General features: G+C 39.7%; 1 protein-coding gene and 1 non-coding gene across 3 annotated transcripts in view; one reads left to right on the forward strand and one right to left on the reverse strand.

Moving 5' to 3' along the window:
• Positions 1-2546: 2546 nt before the first annotated feature.
• MAGT1 (magnesium transporter 1) overlaps positions 2547-16661 on the reverse strand; it is a 64800-nt gene continuing 50685 nt past the window's right edge. For both annotated transcript variants that reach the window (XM_055268561.1, XM_063634709.1), the window contains 3 exons: positions 15764-15838; positions 6957-7047; positions 2547-5420 (listed from right to left, as the gene is read on the reverse strand). In XM_055268561.1, the coding sequence (XP_055124536.1) occupies positions 5405-5420; positions 6957-7047; positions 15764-15838 (182 nt within the window). In that variant the 3' untranslated portion in view covers positions 2547-5404. The remainder of the gene's footprint in view (positions 5421-6956; positions 7048-15763; positions 15839-16661) is intronic.
• On the forward strand, positions 12918-13024 carry LOC129476514 (U6 spliceosomal RNA). The gene has a single exon (XR_008654955.1). It is a non-coding gene; the product is annotated as a U6 spliceosomal RNA (small nuclear RNA).

Consider the following 16661-nt stretch of genomic DNA (forward strand, 5'->3'; position numbering starts at 1 on the left):
TTTTTTTTTTTTTTTTTGAGACGGAGTCTTGCTCTGTCGCCCAGGCTGGAGTGCAGTGGTGCAATCTCGGCTCACTGCAAGCTCCGCCTCCCGGGTTCACGCCATTCTTCTGCCTCAGCCTCCCGAGTAGCTGGGATTACAGGTGCATGCCACCACGCCCAGCTAATTTTTGTATTTTTAGTAGAGACAGGGTTTCATGTTGGCCAGGCTGGTGTTGAACTCCTGGCCTCAAAGTGATGCACCCACCTGGGCCTCCCAAAGTGCTGGGATTACAGGTGTGAGCCACTGTGCCCAGCCTAAACTCCCTTTCATATATACATCTATCCTTAGTTCTGTTCCTCTATAGAACCCTAATATACAGTCTCCCCACCTAAATTCCACATTCACAGATTAAAGGTAGATTAAACTCCTTCCTCTTTAGGAAGTCTGCTCAGCTCCTCTAGGGAAATCTCTCTCTCATTAGGACTCTTCTCCAAGCAATCTAGATGTCAGGGAGCAAACCTAGTGAGCACGAACTACAGCAGGGGTGTCCAATCTTCTGGCTTCCCTGGGCCACGTTGGAAGAATTGTCTTGGGCCACCCATAAAGTACCCTAATGATAGCTGATGGGCTAAAAAATAATCAGAAAAAAACTCATGTTTTAATTAAGTTTATGAATTTGTGTTGGGCTGCATTCAAAGCCATCCTGGGTTGCATGCGGCCCATGGGCTGTGGGTTGGATAAGCTTGAACTACAGTATGGTTTCCAAGAGTCAAGGGAGTAATTTGCATCTACACTTGAAATGTAATCCATAGGGAATCTGCAGCTAAAGAGGAAACCTGCAGGCACTTCCCTGGAATAAACTTCAGTAAATTGCTTCACTTTTCTATGGCAGGTTTCTTCAGCAGTCAAAATGAAGGGGCTGATTTAAATGGTATCTAAGGTCCTTTTGGCTTTGACTTTCTGTTGTAACAGCATACTATTACAGTTGCTGATCTCATTCTTGCTCAGAATTGGGCAGAACCCATGTAAATCAAGACCTTGAGGTTGGGCTCGTTGGCTCAGTCCTGTAATCCCAGCACTTTGGGAGGGCGAGACAGGTGGATCACCTGAGGTCAGGAGTTTGAGACCGGGCTTGTCAACATGGTGAAACCCTGTCTCTACTAAAAATACAAGAATTAGCCAGGCGTGGGGTGGCGTTTGCCTGTAGTCCAAGCTACTCGGGAGGCTGAGACATGAGAATCGCTTGAACTCGGGAGGTGGAGGCTGCAGGGAGCCGAGATTGCCCCACTGCACTTCAGCCTGGGCGACAATGCGAGACTCCGTCTCAAAAAAAAAAAAAAAAATCTTATTAACGTATTGGTTCCGATATGGTTTGGATCTTTGTCCCCACCCAAATCTCACGTTCAATTGTAATTCCCAATGTTGGAGGTGGTGCCTGGTGGGAAATGACTGGATGGGGGGTTTCTCATGAATGGTTTAGTATCATCCCTTTGGTACTGTCCTTGTGATAGTGAGTTATCGCGAGATCTGGTCATTGAAAAGTGTCTGGCAACTCCCCTCACCTTTTTGCTCCTGCTCTGGCCATGTGATGTGCTTGCTCCCCCTTTGCCTTCCACCACGATTGTAAGTTTCCTGAGGCTTCCCCAAAAGCTGAGCAGATGCCAGCATCATATTTCCTGTACACCCTGCAGAACTGTGAGCCAATTAAACCTCTTTTCTTTATAAAGTACCCAATCTCAGGTATTTCTTTAGAGCAATGCAATAACAGTCTAATAGAGTTCCAAGTGCATCCTTTCTAAAAAATATTTCGATGCATATGAAGCAATTTGTAGTTATAGTGGCCTCCACCAGCATTTCCTAGCTTCTTCAGAAATATGACTGCAGAATATCCTCCATTTCAATTGATTTTAATTCAGCACCAAATCTGGATATAAAAATATTATCTATTCAAATTTAAGTGCATCTTTAATATTTTGCATAATAGAACAATAGAGCAGGAAGGACTACTAAGGTAATTTAGTCTAATACACTCTACTTAGTATAAAGAAGTATGTTCAGAGAGGTTCAGGTGACACCTATGGTCATATAGTTAGACAGAAACAGAGCCAGGGCTAAAAGCCAGATCCCTTTACTTCCTGTGCAGTGTTTCTACTCCATGTTTGCAAAAGAGCTGCTGTCTAGTTTCATATAACTTGATAATCTGCCAGGGTAACTTTCAAATCAAGTTTTTATTACCAAAAGGAAATTACCTAGTCAAGGCATGTTCACTGTCTGGGACGAAAGGTAGATCAACTGTTGCAAACAGTCATTTATCTACTCATCTTGGTTGTTTTGACTCACCTAATGGGTAACAACATTAAGAATTAGGGACCATGTATAGATTCCTAGAATAATATATCCCAATCCAGAAATACTTAAAGAAACTGTCCCATCAAACTGTCCTTAGGACAATATGAAATTTAAATGAATTTAATTATAACTTCAAAATGTAAAATCCTAATTTTACAATGCTAGTTTAGTGTTTAAAACTCACTCCTCTTTAGATGGTAATCAAAAACTCAGAATTTAGATTGTAAAAGTTTATTGATATGGTCAAAAAGCAAACAGCCAGACATTTGGTTACCTTTGCCACTACAATGTATCATTCTGAATTGTATCTTAAAAATGCATAACAAATGATATTTAAATCATTACTAGAAAAGTAAATGAAGAGTCTACTTAAGGCACTTCATATGAAAGCTAATTCAAAATTTTCACAAAAGTAACACTATTTTATAAGTGTAGTAAATTAGCTTTCCACACATTTTAGCCAGAATGCTACCTTTCTCCTTACAGAAGAATGTGCTCTTAAAGGGAGAAAAAGCAAATACAAAAAATTGTCATTCTGTCAATGTTCATGACAAATTATCTGGAACTATACAGATTACATGGCAGTAGTATTCCTGTGGTCAATCTGTACAAATCAGGGCATCTTCATACAAGTCTCATAAGAACCACAGCATAGATTTGGCCTGAGACAAGTACAAGAATAGCAGGTAAGGAATTCAGAATCTCACAATTTACAAGTGAGTAATTAACAAAAACTGGCTGCTCCATTAAAGAGTAAAAGGTCAACCATATCCCCTCATCCAAGAAATCTAGTAACGAAAAACAAAAAAACCCACATAAAATATTTCTTCTGAGGCTACTATATCCATCTCTTTCTGCAAACCACATGGCAGGGTTATTAGAAGGTAAATAGCAGGTGGCAGTCATAGTATCTTTTTAATGTAATACTTGTAAGATTTCCTTAAAATTATTTTTTCACAATTACAATTATCCTATTTCCACAATAGTGGCATTTCAGGTTACTCTTCATAACTATGGGGGAGGTTATAGTTAGATATAATGATAACCATGAAAACATTCTTCACAGAAATTTGGTTAGCACATATGGTTATTTCTACTGACAGAAAACAAAAGACAAAATAAAAAAAATCACTTCAAATTGGTACTTTGTTTCTCCACCTAAAGGAAGAGAATAAAGACTAAAATAACAGCAAAACATAGAACAGCTTTCGAGAAATGCTTAATTTCTATATACAGGCATCAGCTCAATATTTTATGGTTTTCCTTTCCCATTCTAAGGGAGTCTTTTTCTTTTTTTTCTTTTTTTTGAGACAGAGTCTTGCTCTGTTGCCAGGCTGGAGTGCAGTGGCGTGATCTTGGCTCACTGAGACCTCCATCTCCTGAGTTCAAGTGATTCTCGTGCCTCAGCCTCCTGTGTAGCTGGGATTACAGGCGCCTGCCACCACACCCAGCTAATTTCTATATTTTTAGTAGAGACGGGGTTTCACCATGTTGGCCAGGATGGTCTCGAACTCCTGACCTCGTGATCTGCCTGCCTCGGCCTCCCAAAGTGCTGAGATTACAGGCGTTAAGTCACCGCACCTGGCCAGGGAGTCCTTTTCTAACTGAGCCTATTTTTCTCTTAGGTACAAATGGAATAAGTGACAAACTTTAATTTGTAGAAACATTTTAGACCATGTATAAGTTACACTGATTTTAGCACCAAGCTATATTTTTATCACAGATGGGTCACCTTAAAAGAAAACTAAGGAGATGGAATGAATCTGAAATCTTTCTAAATACAAGGTAGTTAACACCATACTCAAGCAGAAGTCATAATCCTGTATTTAGAGATACATTTTTTTTGAGACAGAGTCTCACTCTATCACTCAGGCTGGAGCGCAGTAGCGTGATCTCGGCTCACTGCAATCTCCGCCTCCCAGGTATTAAGCAAGTCTTGTGCCTCAGCCTCCCAAGTAGCTAGGATTATAGGCATGAGCCACCAAGCCTAGCTAATTTTCATATTTTTAGTAGAGACGGGGTTTTGCCTTGTTGGCCAGGCTGGTCTCTAACTCCTGGCCTCAAGCAATCCACCTGCCTCGGCTTCCAAATAGATGTCCTTTTTCATGTTCACAGCTATCGAGAAGCATAGACATTGCTGGTGTGGTAGCTCACACATGTCATCCTCGCACTTTGGGAGACCGAGGCAGGCGGATCACTTGAGCCCAGGAGTTCAAGACCAGCCTGGATAACTTGGCGAAACCCTATCTCTACTAAAAATACAAAAATTAGCCTGGCATGGCGGTGCACACCTGTAAATCCCAGCTACTTGGGAAGCTGTGACAGGAGAATCGCTTAAACCTGGGAGGTAGAGTTTGCAGTCAGCTGAGCTCACACCACTGCACTCCAGCCTGTGTGACACAGTGAGACCCTGTCTCAAAAAAACAACAAAACAAAAACAATCATAGACAGCACTATATTTCAGTAGGAAATATGCAACGAGGAGGAGAAACGACTGTCTTTCTGAGGGCTAGACGTGTGCTCTGAAGAATGATGTTCCATTTTCAGAAGACCACATGGCACATATAATTTCTCTACCCAAAAGGAAAGATGAGTAAAGTATACACATCCATGCAAAGATGGAAAAGCTAAGAATGAATTCCTGATGTAGTTATCTGTAACAGGCATATGTGGGAACACCTGGTCAGGATTTACTTTCCCCATCTTTGGATAAGGCAATATAAAATCAGATGACCAAGTAAACTAAAGTAGTTTTGAGCTTTGTTCTAACTAAAACAAAGTAGTAGTTTTACAATTTTTATAATATACTTAATTCTACTAAATTAAATGTTCCATAAAGTTCACTGGGAAGAGAAGGTTAAGAGGATAATCATTTTCAAATACCTCATGATTTTGACAGAGAATTGCTTGTTAAGGCACTACACATCTTCTTTGGTTAAATGATTAACCATTTAAATCACTTGAAAAAAAGAGGTAATACAAAATATACAAGTTGCATTCTTCTTTTCAAACACACACGATTTTAATTTTTCAATTTCCAGTACTCCAGTGTCTATATATCTCTGGGACCTTTTTAACTCATCAGAAAGCTGAAACAAAAATATATACCAATCTATTAGTCTCTGAAAGAAAAGTAGGCTTTACTTTTAATCAATAAGCAGTATGTTGGTTTTAACAGATAAAAGAGCATTTTGATACATACATGATAATCTTTGGGTATCAATAACAAAAAGTGAGAAACATTGAGAGACCCGTTAGTCTTATGACAAAAGGAAATAGAACAACCTCAAGTTAAAATATCTCCTGAATAGAGACGTTAATTAATAAATTTTATTTTTCATGTTTTTTAGAGATGGGGTCTCACTGTGTTGCCCAGTCTGGTCTGGGACTCCCAGGCTCAAGTGATCATCCTGTCTTAGCCTTCTGAGTAGCTGGGACTACAGGCACACAACACTGCTATTGAATCAACTCTGCTGATGAAATAATTAACAGAAGTCCCAGCAAAATTACCCTCACATCTCAATTAGTATTCTGTAGAGGATAAATTATTATAATTATTATTTTTGAGATGGGGTCTCACTCTATTACTCAGACTGGAGTGCAGTGGCACTCTATTTCTTAAAAAAAAGTACAGGTGAGAAGAAGTTTTTAACATTAAAAAAATCATTTCTTCTTCAAAAGGAAGTATAATATGTAGACAAGGAGCTATGTGAATAGATAATGCATAAAATGTTCTAATCATTATATATTATAGAGATTTCTAGAATAAATTAGGTATGGCAAAATAAATCTAAAACATGTTCCTGAGAAATCACATACTAATATTGTCCATTATACTATAATTAATTTTTATATGGAACATATCTGAATTACAGCTGTCTGGGCATGGTGGCTGGCTAATGCCTATAATCCCAGCCCTCTGGGAGGCTGAGCAGGAGAATCGCTTGAGGCCAGAAGTTCAAGACCAGCCTGGGTAACATAGCAAGACCCTGTCTTTACAAAAAATAAAAATATTAGCTGGGTGTGGTCATGTGCAGCTGTAGTCCTAGCCTCTTGGGAAGCTGAGGTGAAATGATGGCTTGAGCTCAGGAGTTCAAGGCTACAATGAGCTATGAACACGCCATTACACTTCAGCCTGAGTGACAGAGTGAGACCCTGTCTCTGAAAATAAATGAATAGGCTGGGCTCAGTGGCTCATGCCTATAATCCTAGCACTTTGGGAGGATGAGGCAGGTGATCACTTGAGGTCAGAAGTTCGAGACCTGATCAACATGGTGAAACCCCGTTTCTACTAAAAATACAAAATTAGCCAGGCATGCTGGCACACGCCTGTAATCACAACTACTTGGGAGGCTGAGGCAGGAGAATCGCTTGAACCCGGGAGGCAGAGGTTGCAGTGAGCCGAGATTGCGCCATTGCACTCCAGTCTGGGCAACAAGAGCAAAACTCCGTCTCAAAAATAAATAAATAAATAGATGAATAAATAAAAATAAAGCCTATGTCTTTCCTTTATAAGCTAAAATAGTTTGGAAGCAAAGCAAAAAGAAGGATATTATAAAGCAATATCAACTCTAATCATTCCAAGTATTGGTAATCACTGTATGAATAAAAAAGAAGAATCATACCTGTATGGGTAGCCATGATATTTAGATCTAAAAATAGAGAGCATCCAACTGAAGAATAATACAACAAGTCCAATACCAGCCACACACATTACTGCAGAAAAATAAAAGGAGAGTAAAATGAGCAGGTTGAGTATAATAAATAACCATGGCAGTCTATACTTTCAGAGTGAAAAGGAAGGGGTATACATTATTGATAAATCTCAACTTTTCAACAGTTTTCATCCTTATTTCTTATCTTCAGGAATTTGTGTTCCCCTTTAATTTGCTCCATTACAATGTAATAGAGTAACTCCTTTACATAATTATGCAGTTCAAATGTATGAAATAATTCCTTTAAAGCCATCACACTGAAGGGTTTACTGTTAGAAACACTGTCTTATTATTGACAAGAAAATCACTCATTTGGTTTTTTTTTTTTTCTTTTTTCTGTGTCAGAGTCTTGCTCTGTTGCCCAGGCTGAAGTGCAGTGGCACAATCACAGCTCACTGCAGTCTCAACCTCCTGGGCTCAAGCAATCCTCCCACTACAGCCTCTCGAGTAGCTGGGACTACAGATGTGTGCCACCACGCCTGGCTAATTTTTTAATTTTTTTGAGAAGACGGTGTCTCACTACATTGCCCAGGCTGGTGTTGATCTCCTGGGCTCAAGTGATCTTCCCGCTTCAGCCCCCCAAAGAGCTGGGATTACAGGCATGAGCCACTGTGCCCGGCTTACTTATTTATTGAACTTTAATACCCCTAAAAGTGGCCGTGTAGTATTATTGATAAACATTAACTTAGACATCTGATGACTTCATTGCGATAGCCTCACTTGAAAGACTTTATTCATGCACAGATAACTACACAGCCTTATATATGTAACTCAATAAACATGGATTTCTTATTTGAATAATGAGAAAAAAATCTGATCCCTAGCCATAGATTCATAGCTCTCTCCACTAATCCCACATGTCATGTCCTACATTAGCACAGCAGTTATTAAAGTGAACTACAAATACTAATCCCCAAATGCTCAAGTATGGATTGTCATGATGTGAAGCTCTTTGAATCCCTGGACTAAAAATGGCTAAGAACTATAGAGACAGGGATGTAGGGAAGCATGTGCCCAACAGCAAAGGAAGCTCTAGGGCAGGGGTGTCCAATCTTTTGGCTTCCCAGGGCCGCACTGGAAGAAGAGCTGTCCTGGGCCACAAATAAAATACACTAACACTAATGATAGCTGATGAGCTGAAAAAAAAAAATCGCAGAAAAAAATCTTCATAATGTTTTAAGGAAGTTTACAAATTTGTGTTGGGCCGCATGTGGCCCACAGACTGGACAAGCTTGTTCTAGGGAAACATACTTAGTGACTGATAAGAAAATCAATTTTCGGCTGGGCACGTGGCTCATGCCTGTAACCCCAGCACTGTGGGAGGCCGAGGCAGGTGGATCACGAGGTCAGGAGTTCAAGACCAGCCTGGCCAAGATGATGAAGCCCCATCTCTACTAAACACTACAAAAAAACTTAGCCAGGCGTGGTGGCAGGCGCCTGTAATCCCAGCCACTTGGGAGGCTGAGGCAGGATAATTGCTTGAACCCGGGCGGCAAAGCTTGCAGTGAACCAAGATCACGCCACTGCACTCCAGCCTGGGCGAAAAAGCGAAACTCTGTCTCAAAAAAAAAAAAAAAAGAAAGAGAAAAGAAAATCAACTTTCAGTTTTGTTTTACTTATGGAACAATTCTTTTGCCTTTTCTAATTGTCACACAATATGACTAGGGGCTAATGTGTAAATGTTAAACAATATTTCTCTTTAATTCTTTTCTCATTTACAAAAAAGAAGTGCAGCTTGCTGCCAATGCTCATTTAATTTTATATAATCACGCTCTTTGAGGCTGAAGTAAATCTGACTGATTTTCAATGTTAAAATAAAACAAAAACTGTTGTTGGAGTTATTACTAAACAGAACTAACATCAGAATCACCCGAATCATCAGAATCGTCTATTTCAGAAAAATTGAATTCATCAAATGAATCTTTGGCCAATGACTGTTCGAGAATGGTGTAAACATTACACGTGGAATGCTACATTTTCTAGGATTTGACATTTTTAGTGATCAAGAATTACTATATTTTGTAAATGGAAATACCACTATAATGGAAATACAAATGGAATGATGTCTAGTATATTATTCTATTTACAGCACTCTGTTTTCAGTAGTGGTAGTGGATCACTTGAATCCAGTGATATCTAACATATCAATTTTGTTTCCAAAGTTGATATACTAGAGTGGATGTGAAAACAGTAATTAAAGCACGATATTTTGTGGCAGAGTTATCTCAGGGTAAACACTGCAGCCACAAGCACTGCCGGTGAGTATTCTCGAGGCAAATGGGAAAAGGGTTAACTTAACCAAAGAAGTGAAAGAACTCTATGATGAAAACTATAAAACACTGCTGAAAGAAATTGAAGAGGACATCAAAAAATGGAAAGATGTTCCACGTTCATGGATTGGAAGAATCAATGTTGTTAAAATGTCCATACTATCTAAAGCAATCTACAGATTCAATGCAATCCCTATCAAAATGCCAATGACAACTTCACAGAAATTGAAAAAAACAAAATTTATATGAAATCACAAAAGACCAAGAATAGTCAAAGCTATCCTAAGCAAAAAGAACAAAACTGGAGGAATCATATTACTTGACTTCAAATTATACTATAGAGTTATAGTAGCCAAAACAGCATGGTACTGGCATAAAAACAGACATCCAGACCAATGGGACAGAAGAGAGAACTCAGAAACAAACCCACACACCTACAGTGAACTCATTTTCAACAAAGGTGCCAAGAACATCTGCTGGAGAAAACACAGTCTCTTCAATAAAGGGTGCCAGGAGAACTGGATATCCATAGGCAGAACAAAACTAGACCCCTATCTCTTGCTATATAGAAAAATCAGGTCAAAATGGATTAAAGACTTAAATCTAAGACTGTACACCATATATATATATATATTTATATATCTATTTATATATATATATTTTAAAGACAGAGTCTTGCTCTGTTGCTCAGGCTGGAGTGCAGTGGCATGATCTTGGCTCACTGCAACCTCCACTTCCTGGGCCAAGCAATCCTCCTGCCTCAGCCTCCGAAGTAGCTGGGACTACAGGCACACACCACCACGCCCAGCTAATTTTTGTATTTTTAGTAGAGACAGGGTTTCACCATGTTGGCCAGGCTGGTCTCGAACTCCTGGCCTCAAGTGATCTGCCTGTCTCGGCCTCCCAAAGCATTGAGATTACAGGTGTGAACCACTGTGCCCGGCCTAAGACTGCAAACTATTAATATGAAACAACTACAAGAAAACATTGGAGAAACTCTCCAGGACATTAGTCTTGGCAAAAATTTCTTCAGTAATACCCCAGAAGCACAGGCAAACAAAGCAAAAATGGACAAATGAGATCACATCAAGTTTAAAAACTTCGGCAGAGCAAAGGATACAATCAACAAAACGAGGAGTCAATCCACAGAATGGGAGAAAATATTTGCACAGTACCCATCTGACAAGGGGTTAATAACCAGAATATAAAAGGAGCTCAAACAACTCTACAGGAAAAAAATCTAATAATCTCATCAAAAAAACAGAAAAATATATATACATATTTTTTGAGACGGAGTCTTGCTCTGTCGCCCAGGCTGGAGTGCAGTGGTGTGATCTCAGCTCACTGCAAGCTCTGCCTCCCGGGTTCATGCCATTCTCCTGCCTCAGCCTCCCGAGTAGCTGGGACTATAGGCGCCTGCAACCATGCCCAGCTAATTTTTTGTATTTTTTTTAGTAGAGACGGGGTTTCACTGTGTTAGCCAGGATGGTCTTGATCTCCTGACCTCATGATCCACCCGCCTCAGCCTCCCAAAGTGCTGGGATTACAGGCGTGAGTCACCGCAAAAACAGAAAATATTTCAATAGACGCTTCTCAAAAGAAGACATACAAATGGCAAGTAGGCATAAAAAAGCTACTCAACATCAATGATCATCAGAGAAATGCAAATAAAAATTGCAATGAGATATCTATCATCTCACCCCAGCTAAAATGGCTTATATCCAAAAGACAAGCAATAATAAATGCTGGCGAGGATGTGGAAAAAAGGGAACCCTTGTACACTGTTGCACACTGTTGGGGGGAATGTAAGTTAGTATAACCACTAAGGAGAACAGTTTGGAGGTTCCTCAAAAAACTAAAAATTGAGCTACCATATGATCCAGCAATCCCACTGCTTGGGTATATACCCACAGAAAAATAAATCAGTATACCGAAGAGATATCTGTACTCCCATGTTTGTTGCAGCACTGTTCCCAATAGCCAACATTTGGAAGCAACCTAAATGTCCACAACAGATGAATGGATAAAGAAAACGTGGCACATACATACAATGGAGTACTATTTAGTCATTAAAAAAATAAGATCCTGTCACTTGCAACAACATGGAACTGGAAATCATTATTATTATTATTATTGAGATGGAGTCTCGCTCTGTCACCCAGACTGGAGTGCAGTGGCGCCAGCTTGGCTCACTTCAACCTCTGCCTTCCAGGTTCAAACAATTCTCCTGCCTCAGCCTCCCGAGTAGCTGGGATTACAGGTGTGCACCACTACGCCCAGCTAATTTTTGTATTTTAGTAGATTCGGGGTTTTACCATATCGGCCAGGGTAGTCTAGAACTTCTGACCTCAAATAATCTGCCCACCTTGGTCTCCCAAAGTGCTGGGATTACAGGAGTGAGCCACCATGCCCGGCCTTGGAAATCATTAAGTGAAATAATTCATGTACAGAAAAAAAAAAATCACATGTTCTCACTTATTTGTGGGATCAAAAAATGACAACAATTGAACCCATGGACACAGAGAATAGAAGGATGGTTACCAGAGGCTGGGAAGGGTAGTTGGGGAATGCTGGGGGAGGTACGGATGGCTGATGGGTACAAAAAAAATAGAATAAATAAGACCTACTGTTTGATAGCATAACAGGATAACTATGGTCAATAATAATTTAATTGTACATTTTAAAATAACTAAAAAAGTATAATTGGATTGTTTATGACACAAAGGGTAAATACTTGAAGGATGGATACTGCAGTCTCCATGATGTGACTATTACACATTGCATGCCTATATATCAAAACATCTCATGTATCCCATAAATATATACACCTACTATGTACCCACAAAAATTAAAAATAAAATACTTTTTCTGAGTATTAACACATGCTCTGTGTAGACAAGGTAGCGTTTTATTCTCTAAGAAAATGTACTCACAGACTGGGTGTGATGGCTCACGCCTGTAAATCACAGCATTTGGGGAGGCCAAGGCAGAAGGATTGCTTGAGCCCAGGAGTTCAAGACCAGCCTGGACAATGTAGCGAGGCCCCACCTCTATAAAAAATTAGCCAGGTGTGGCGGTGCATGCCTGTAGTCCCACCTACTAGGAAGGCTGAGGTGGGAGGATCACCTGAGCCAGGGAGGTCAAGGCTGCAGTGAGTTATGATCTCTCCACAGCACTCCAGCCTGGGCGACAGAGTGAGACCCTGTCTCAAATTTAAAAAAAAGGAAAAGAAAATGTGCACATACATATATACAGCATCACTCTGTATATATTTGTATCCTCCTCTTTTCATACATCTAAAAGTGCTTAGAGCAGTTCCCAGAACATGCTAAAGAAACATCTATTAATTTGTGATCATTTTGTTAGGTAAGAAACTTAGGAGATCAAATTGTGACTATTTCAGTATCTGTTGCCAAAATGTTTAACAATTTAAGTTCATGTCAGTAGTGTACTTTGATGGCTTTCCCCAAGAATAAACACTGAAATAGGCAATTTTTAAACAGTCAGGCAGAGTCTACAGCCATAGCACCCTGAACGCGCCTGATCTCGTAAAAAGTCAGGCAGTGAAAGGACATATACTGACTGGATTAAAAACTGTAAAATGCTTGCTTTGGCAGCATATATACTAAAACTGGAATCATAGAGAGAAGATTAGCATGGCCCTTGTGCAAGGATGACACGCAAATTCGTGAAGAGTTTCATGTATTTTTTTTAATTTTAAAAACTGATACATTAATTATTTTTCTACCATGTAAAAATTCATTTTTTTAGAGATTGAGTCTTGCTCTGCTGCCCAGACTGAAGTGCAGTGGTGTGATCATAGCTCACTGCAGCCTCTAACTCCTGGCCTCAAGCCATCCTCCTGTCCCAGCCTCACAAGTAGCTGGGACTTCAAGTGCGTGGCACCACATCCAGCTAAAAAAAAATTATTTTAATTGAGCAAAACAAGTATTTCTCAAATTTGAAGTTCAGTATCTTCATCTTTTTTCTAGAAGTTAAAGTAAATATTAGACTTTATTTAGGTAGGGTAATTTTGATGACATTGAACTTTTTTATTTATTTATTTATTTTGAGATGAAGTCTCGCTCTGTCGCCCAGGCTGGAGTGCAGTAGCGTGATCTCGGCTCACTGCAACTTCCGCCTCCTGGGTTCAAGTGATTCTCATGCCTCAATCTCCCGAGTAGCTGGGATTACAGGCGCGTGACACCATGCCTGGCTAATTTTTGCTTTTTTAGAGACAGGGTTTTGCCATGTTGGCCAGGCTGGTCTTGAACTCCTGACCTCAGGTGATCCACCTGCCTCGGCTTCCCAAAGTGCTGGAATTTACAGGTGTGAGCCACCACGCCTGGTTGACATTTAACTTTTTAATCATAAAAGGAAAATCTTGACTTATATTTATTTCATGAAAGTAAAACCAAATTACATTGTTAGATTCTCTCTGCAACAGATAATAATGTGTGAATATTCTAATATATAAAAAGTTCATGCAGGCTGGGCATGGTGGCTCACACCTGTAATCTTAGCACTTTGGGAGGCCACAGTGGGAAAGGTTGCTTGAGCACAGGAGATACAGACCAGCCTGGGCAACAAAGTGAGACCCCATCTCTACAAAAAATAAAATAAAATTAACTGGGAGTGGTGGCATGAGCCTGTGGTCATAGCTACCTGGGAAGCTGAGGCAGTAGGATTGCTGGAGTCCAGGAGTTCGAGGCTACAGTGAATCATTATCATGGCACTGCACTCCAGCCTGGGCAACAGAGTAACGCCTTGCCTTAAAAAAAAAAAAATGTCTGGCTAGGTATGGTGGCTCATGCCTGTAATCCCAGCACTTTAGGAGGCCGAGGCAGGCACATCATGAGGTCAGGAGTTTGAGACCAGCCTGGCCAACATGGTAAAATCTCATCTCTACTAAAAATACAAAAATTAGCTGGGCGTGGTGACATGCATCTGTAATCCCAGCTACATGGGAGGCTGAGGCAGGAGAATTGCTTAAACCCAGGAGGCGGAGGTTGCAGTAAGCCAAGATCACACTACTGCACTCCAACCTGGGAGACAGAGCAAGACTCCGTTTCCAAAAAAAAAAAAAAAAAAAAAAAAAAATTCCTTACAAACCAAATAAAAGGGCTAAGACTCTAACAGATAAATGGCAAAAGACAAAAGGACAATTTATAGAAGGAAAAACATAAACACAAATGACTAATAAACATTTAGGAAAATATTTGACCTTATAAAAATAAAAGGAGTACAAAATAATACATTTCCACCTTATCTGATTGGCAAATATGTATGTATCTATAAAACAGATACATATTAATGAGATTAATGCTGATACAATTACAGTGAAATGGCTGGGCGCGGTGGCTCACGCCTGTAACCGCAGCACTTTGGGAGGCCGAGGTGGGCGGATCACGAGGTCAGGAGATCGAGACCATCCTGGCTAACACGGTGAAACCTCATCTCTACTAAAAATACAAAAAAATTAGCTGGGCATGGTGGCGGGTGCCTGTAGTTCTAGCTACTTGGGAGGCTGAGGCAGGAGAATGGGGTGAACCCGGGAGGCAGAGCTTGCAGTGAGCCGAGATCGCGCCACTGCACTCCAGCCTGGGTAGTAAGAGCAAAACTCTGTCTCAAAAAAAAAAAAAAATGATGCTTAATGTATCATGATAGTTACTGAAGAGTAATTATAGTTGAAATTAGGAAAAAACTAAACATTGAAAAAAATCGGAATAGTTAAATTACAATATAGAGTGTAAGTCAGCCAGGCACGGCAGCTCACACCTGTAATCCCAACACTTTGGGAGGCTGAGGTGGGAAGATCACTTGAGTCCAGGGGTTTGAGGCCAGCCTGGGCAAAGTGACAAAACCCCATCTCTACAAAAAGTACAAAATATTAGCTGGGCATGGTGGCACATGCCTGTAGTCCCAGCTACTAGGGAAGTTGAGGTGTGAGGACAACTTGAGCCTAGGGGCAGAGGTTTCAGTGAGCTATGATTATGCCACTGCACTCCAGCCTGAGTGACAGAGTGAGACCCTATCTTAAAGAAAACAAACAATAACAGAGTATAAGTTTAAAATTATGTATATAGAAAAAGTGATTAGTTATTTAATTCCAGTTTAAAAAGGGGGTATGAAGTGTCAAAATTTTATATATACAGTTTTTAAGATGTTTTTATAAGTGGAAAGAAATATATTACAGTTTAAAAATAATTAGTTTTTCAGTGGTGGAATAAATGTTTCATGCTCCTGTTTTTTTACATTTTCTATAATGAGCATATATTAATTTTATAATAGTAAAGGAATTTAATAACAGGTAAGACATTTAAAGAAAAAAATAGTAAAGGGGTAAAATAACCTACTTATCCTATAAGTAAGAGGAAAAGTGATTAAGAGATCACTCTTTTTCCATATTACAGGCAGCACTGTTACATTTTGAGTAAGGTGACTTACTCTTTCGCTTTCCAATATCCATGTCAGAGGTAGCAGCTTCACATAAAAGCACCATTCCTAAGGTAACTCCACCATCTAAGAAAAATTGTTTAAGGAGAAATTTGCACAGACACAAAAGACATACCATTTTACTATTCCCAGTTTCTCATGAAGAAAATTAAAATGAATATATAAACCTTCAACTCTTCATTATAAAAAACCAAAATAAGGAATCTTGTATCTATACAGCATGACAATTATTTACTATGAAGATATAAAAAATTAAAATTAGAAGATTACTTCATTTGTGCAAAGAAAAAATGATATTTTAAACAAATGTCCCACCATAACTTACAGATGAAATATGAGTTTTCCCGAAAAATTGTACTTTGAAATAACCTGTCTGGACATTCAGTTATTGCCCTGACCTCAAACACATTTAAAAATATTAAATAGCTTTTTTTTTTTTTTGAGACAGGGTCTGGCTCTGTCACCCAGACTGGAGTGAGTGACGCAATCTCAGCTCACTACAACCTCCACCTCCCAGGCTCAAGCCACCCTCCCACCTCAGCCTCCTGAGTAGCTGCAACTACAGGTGCTCACCACCACGCCCAGCTAAATTCTGTAATTTTTTTTTTTTTTTTTTTTGTAGAGATGGGGTTTTGCCACGTTGCACAGGCTGGTCTTGAACTCTTGACCTCAAGCAATCCACCTGCCTCGGCCTCCCGAAGTGCTGGGATTACAGGTGTGAACGACCACGCCCAGCCCTAAATAGCCATTTTGAATATTTCACCCCACCTCCCTAAAGAACACATTTGAAATATATATCATTCAGGGAGAATAGTAACTACTTTTTATTTGAAAATTAATTTCTGAAAAATTTCTCCTGGCCTAGTTTAGCGGTTCACACCTGTAATCC

The sequence above is a fragment of the Symphalangus syndactylus genome, chromosome X, assembly GCF_028878055.3.
Source record: "Symphalangus syndactylus isolate Jambi chromosome X, NHGRI_mSymSyn1-v2.1_pri, whole genome shotgun sequence".
Taxonomy (NCBI): Eukaryota; Metazoa; Chordata; class Mammalia; order Primates; family Hylobatidae; genus Symphalangus; species Symphalangus syndactylus.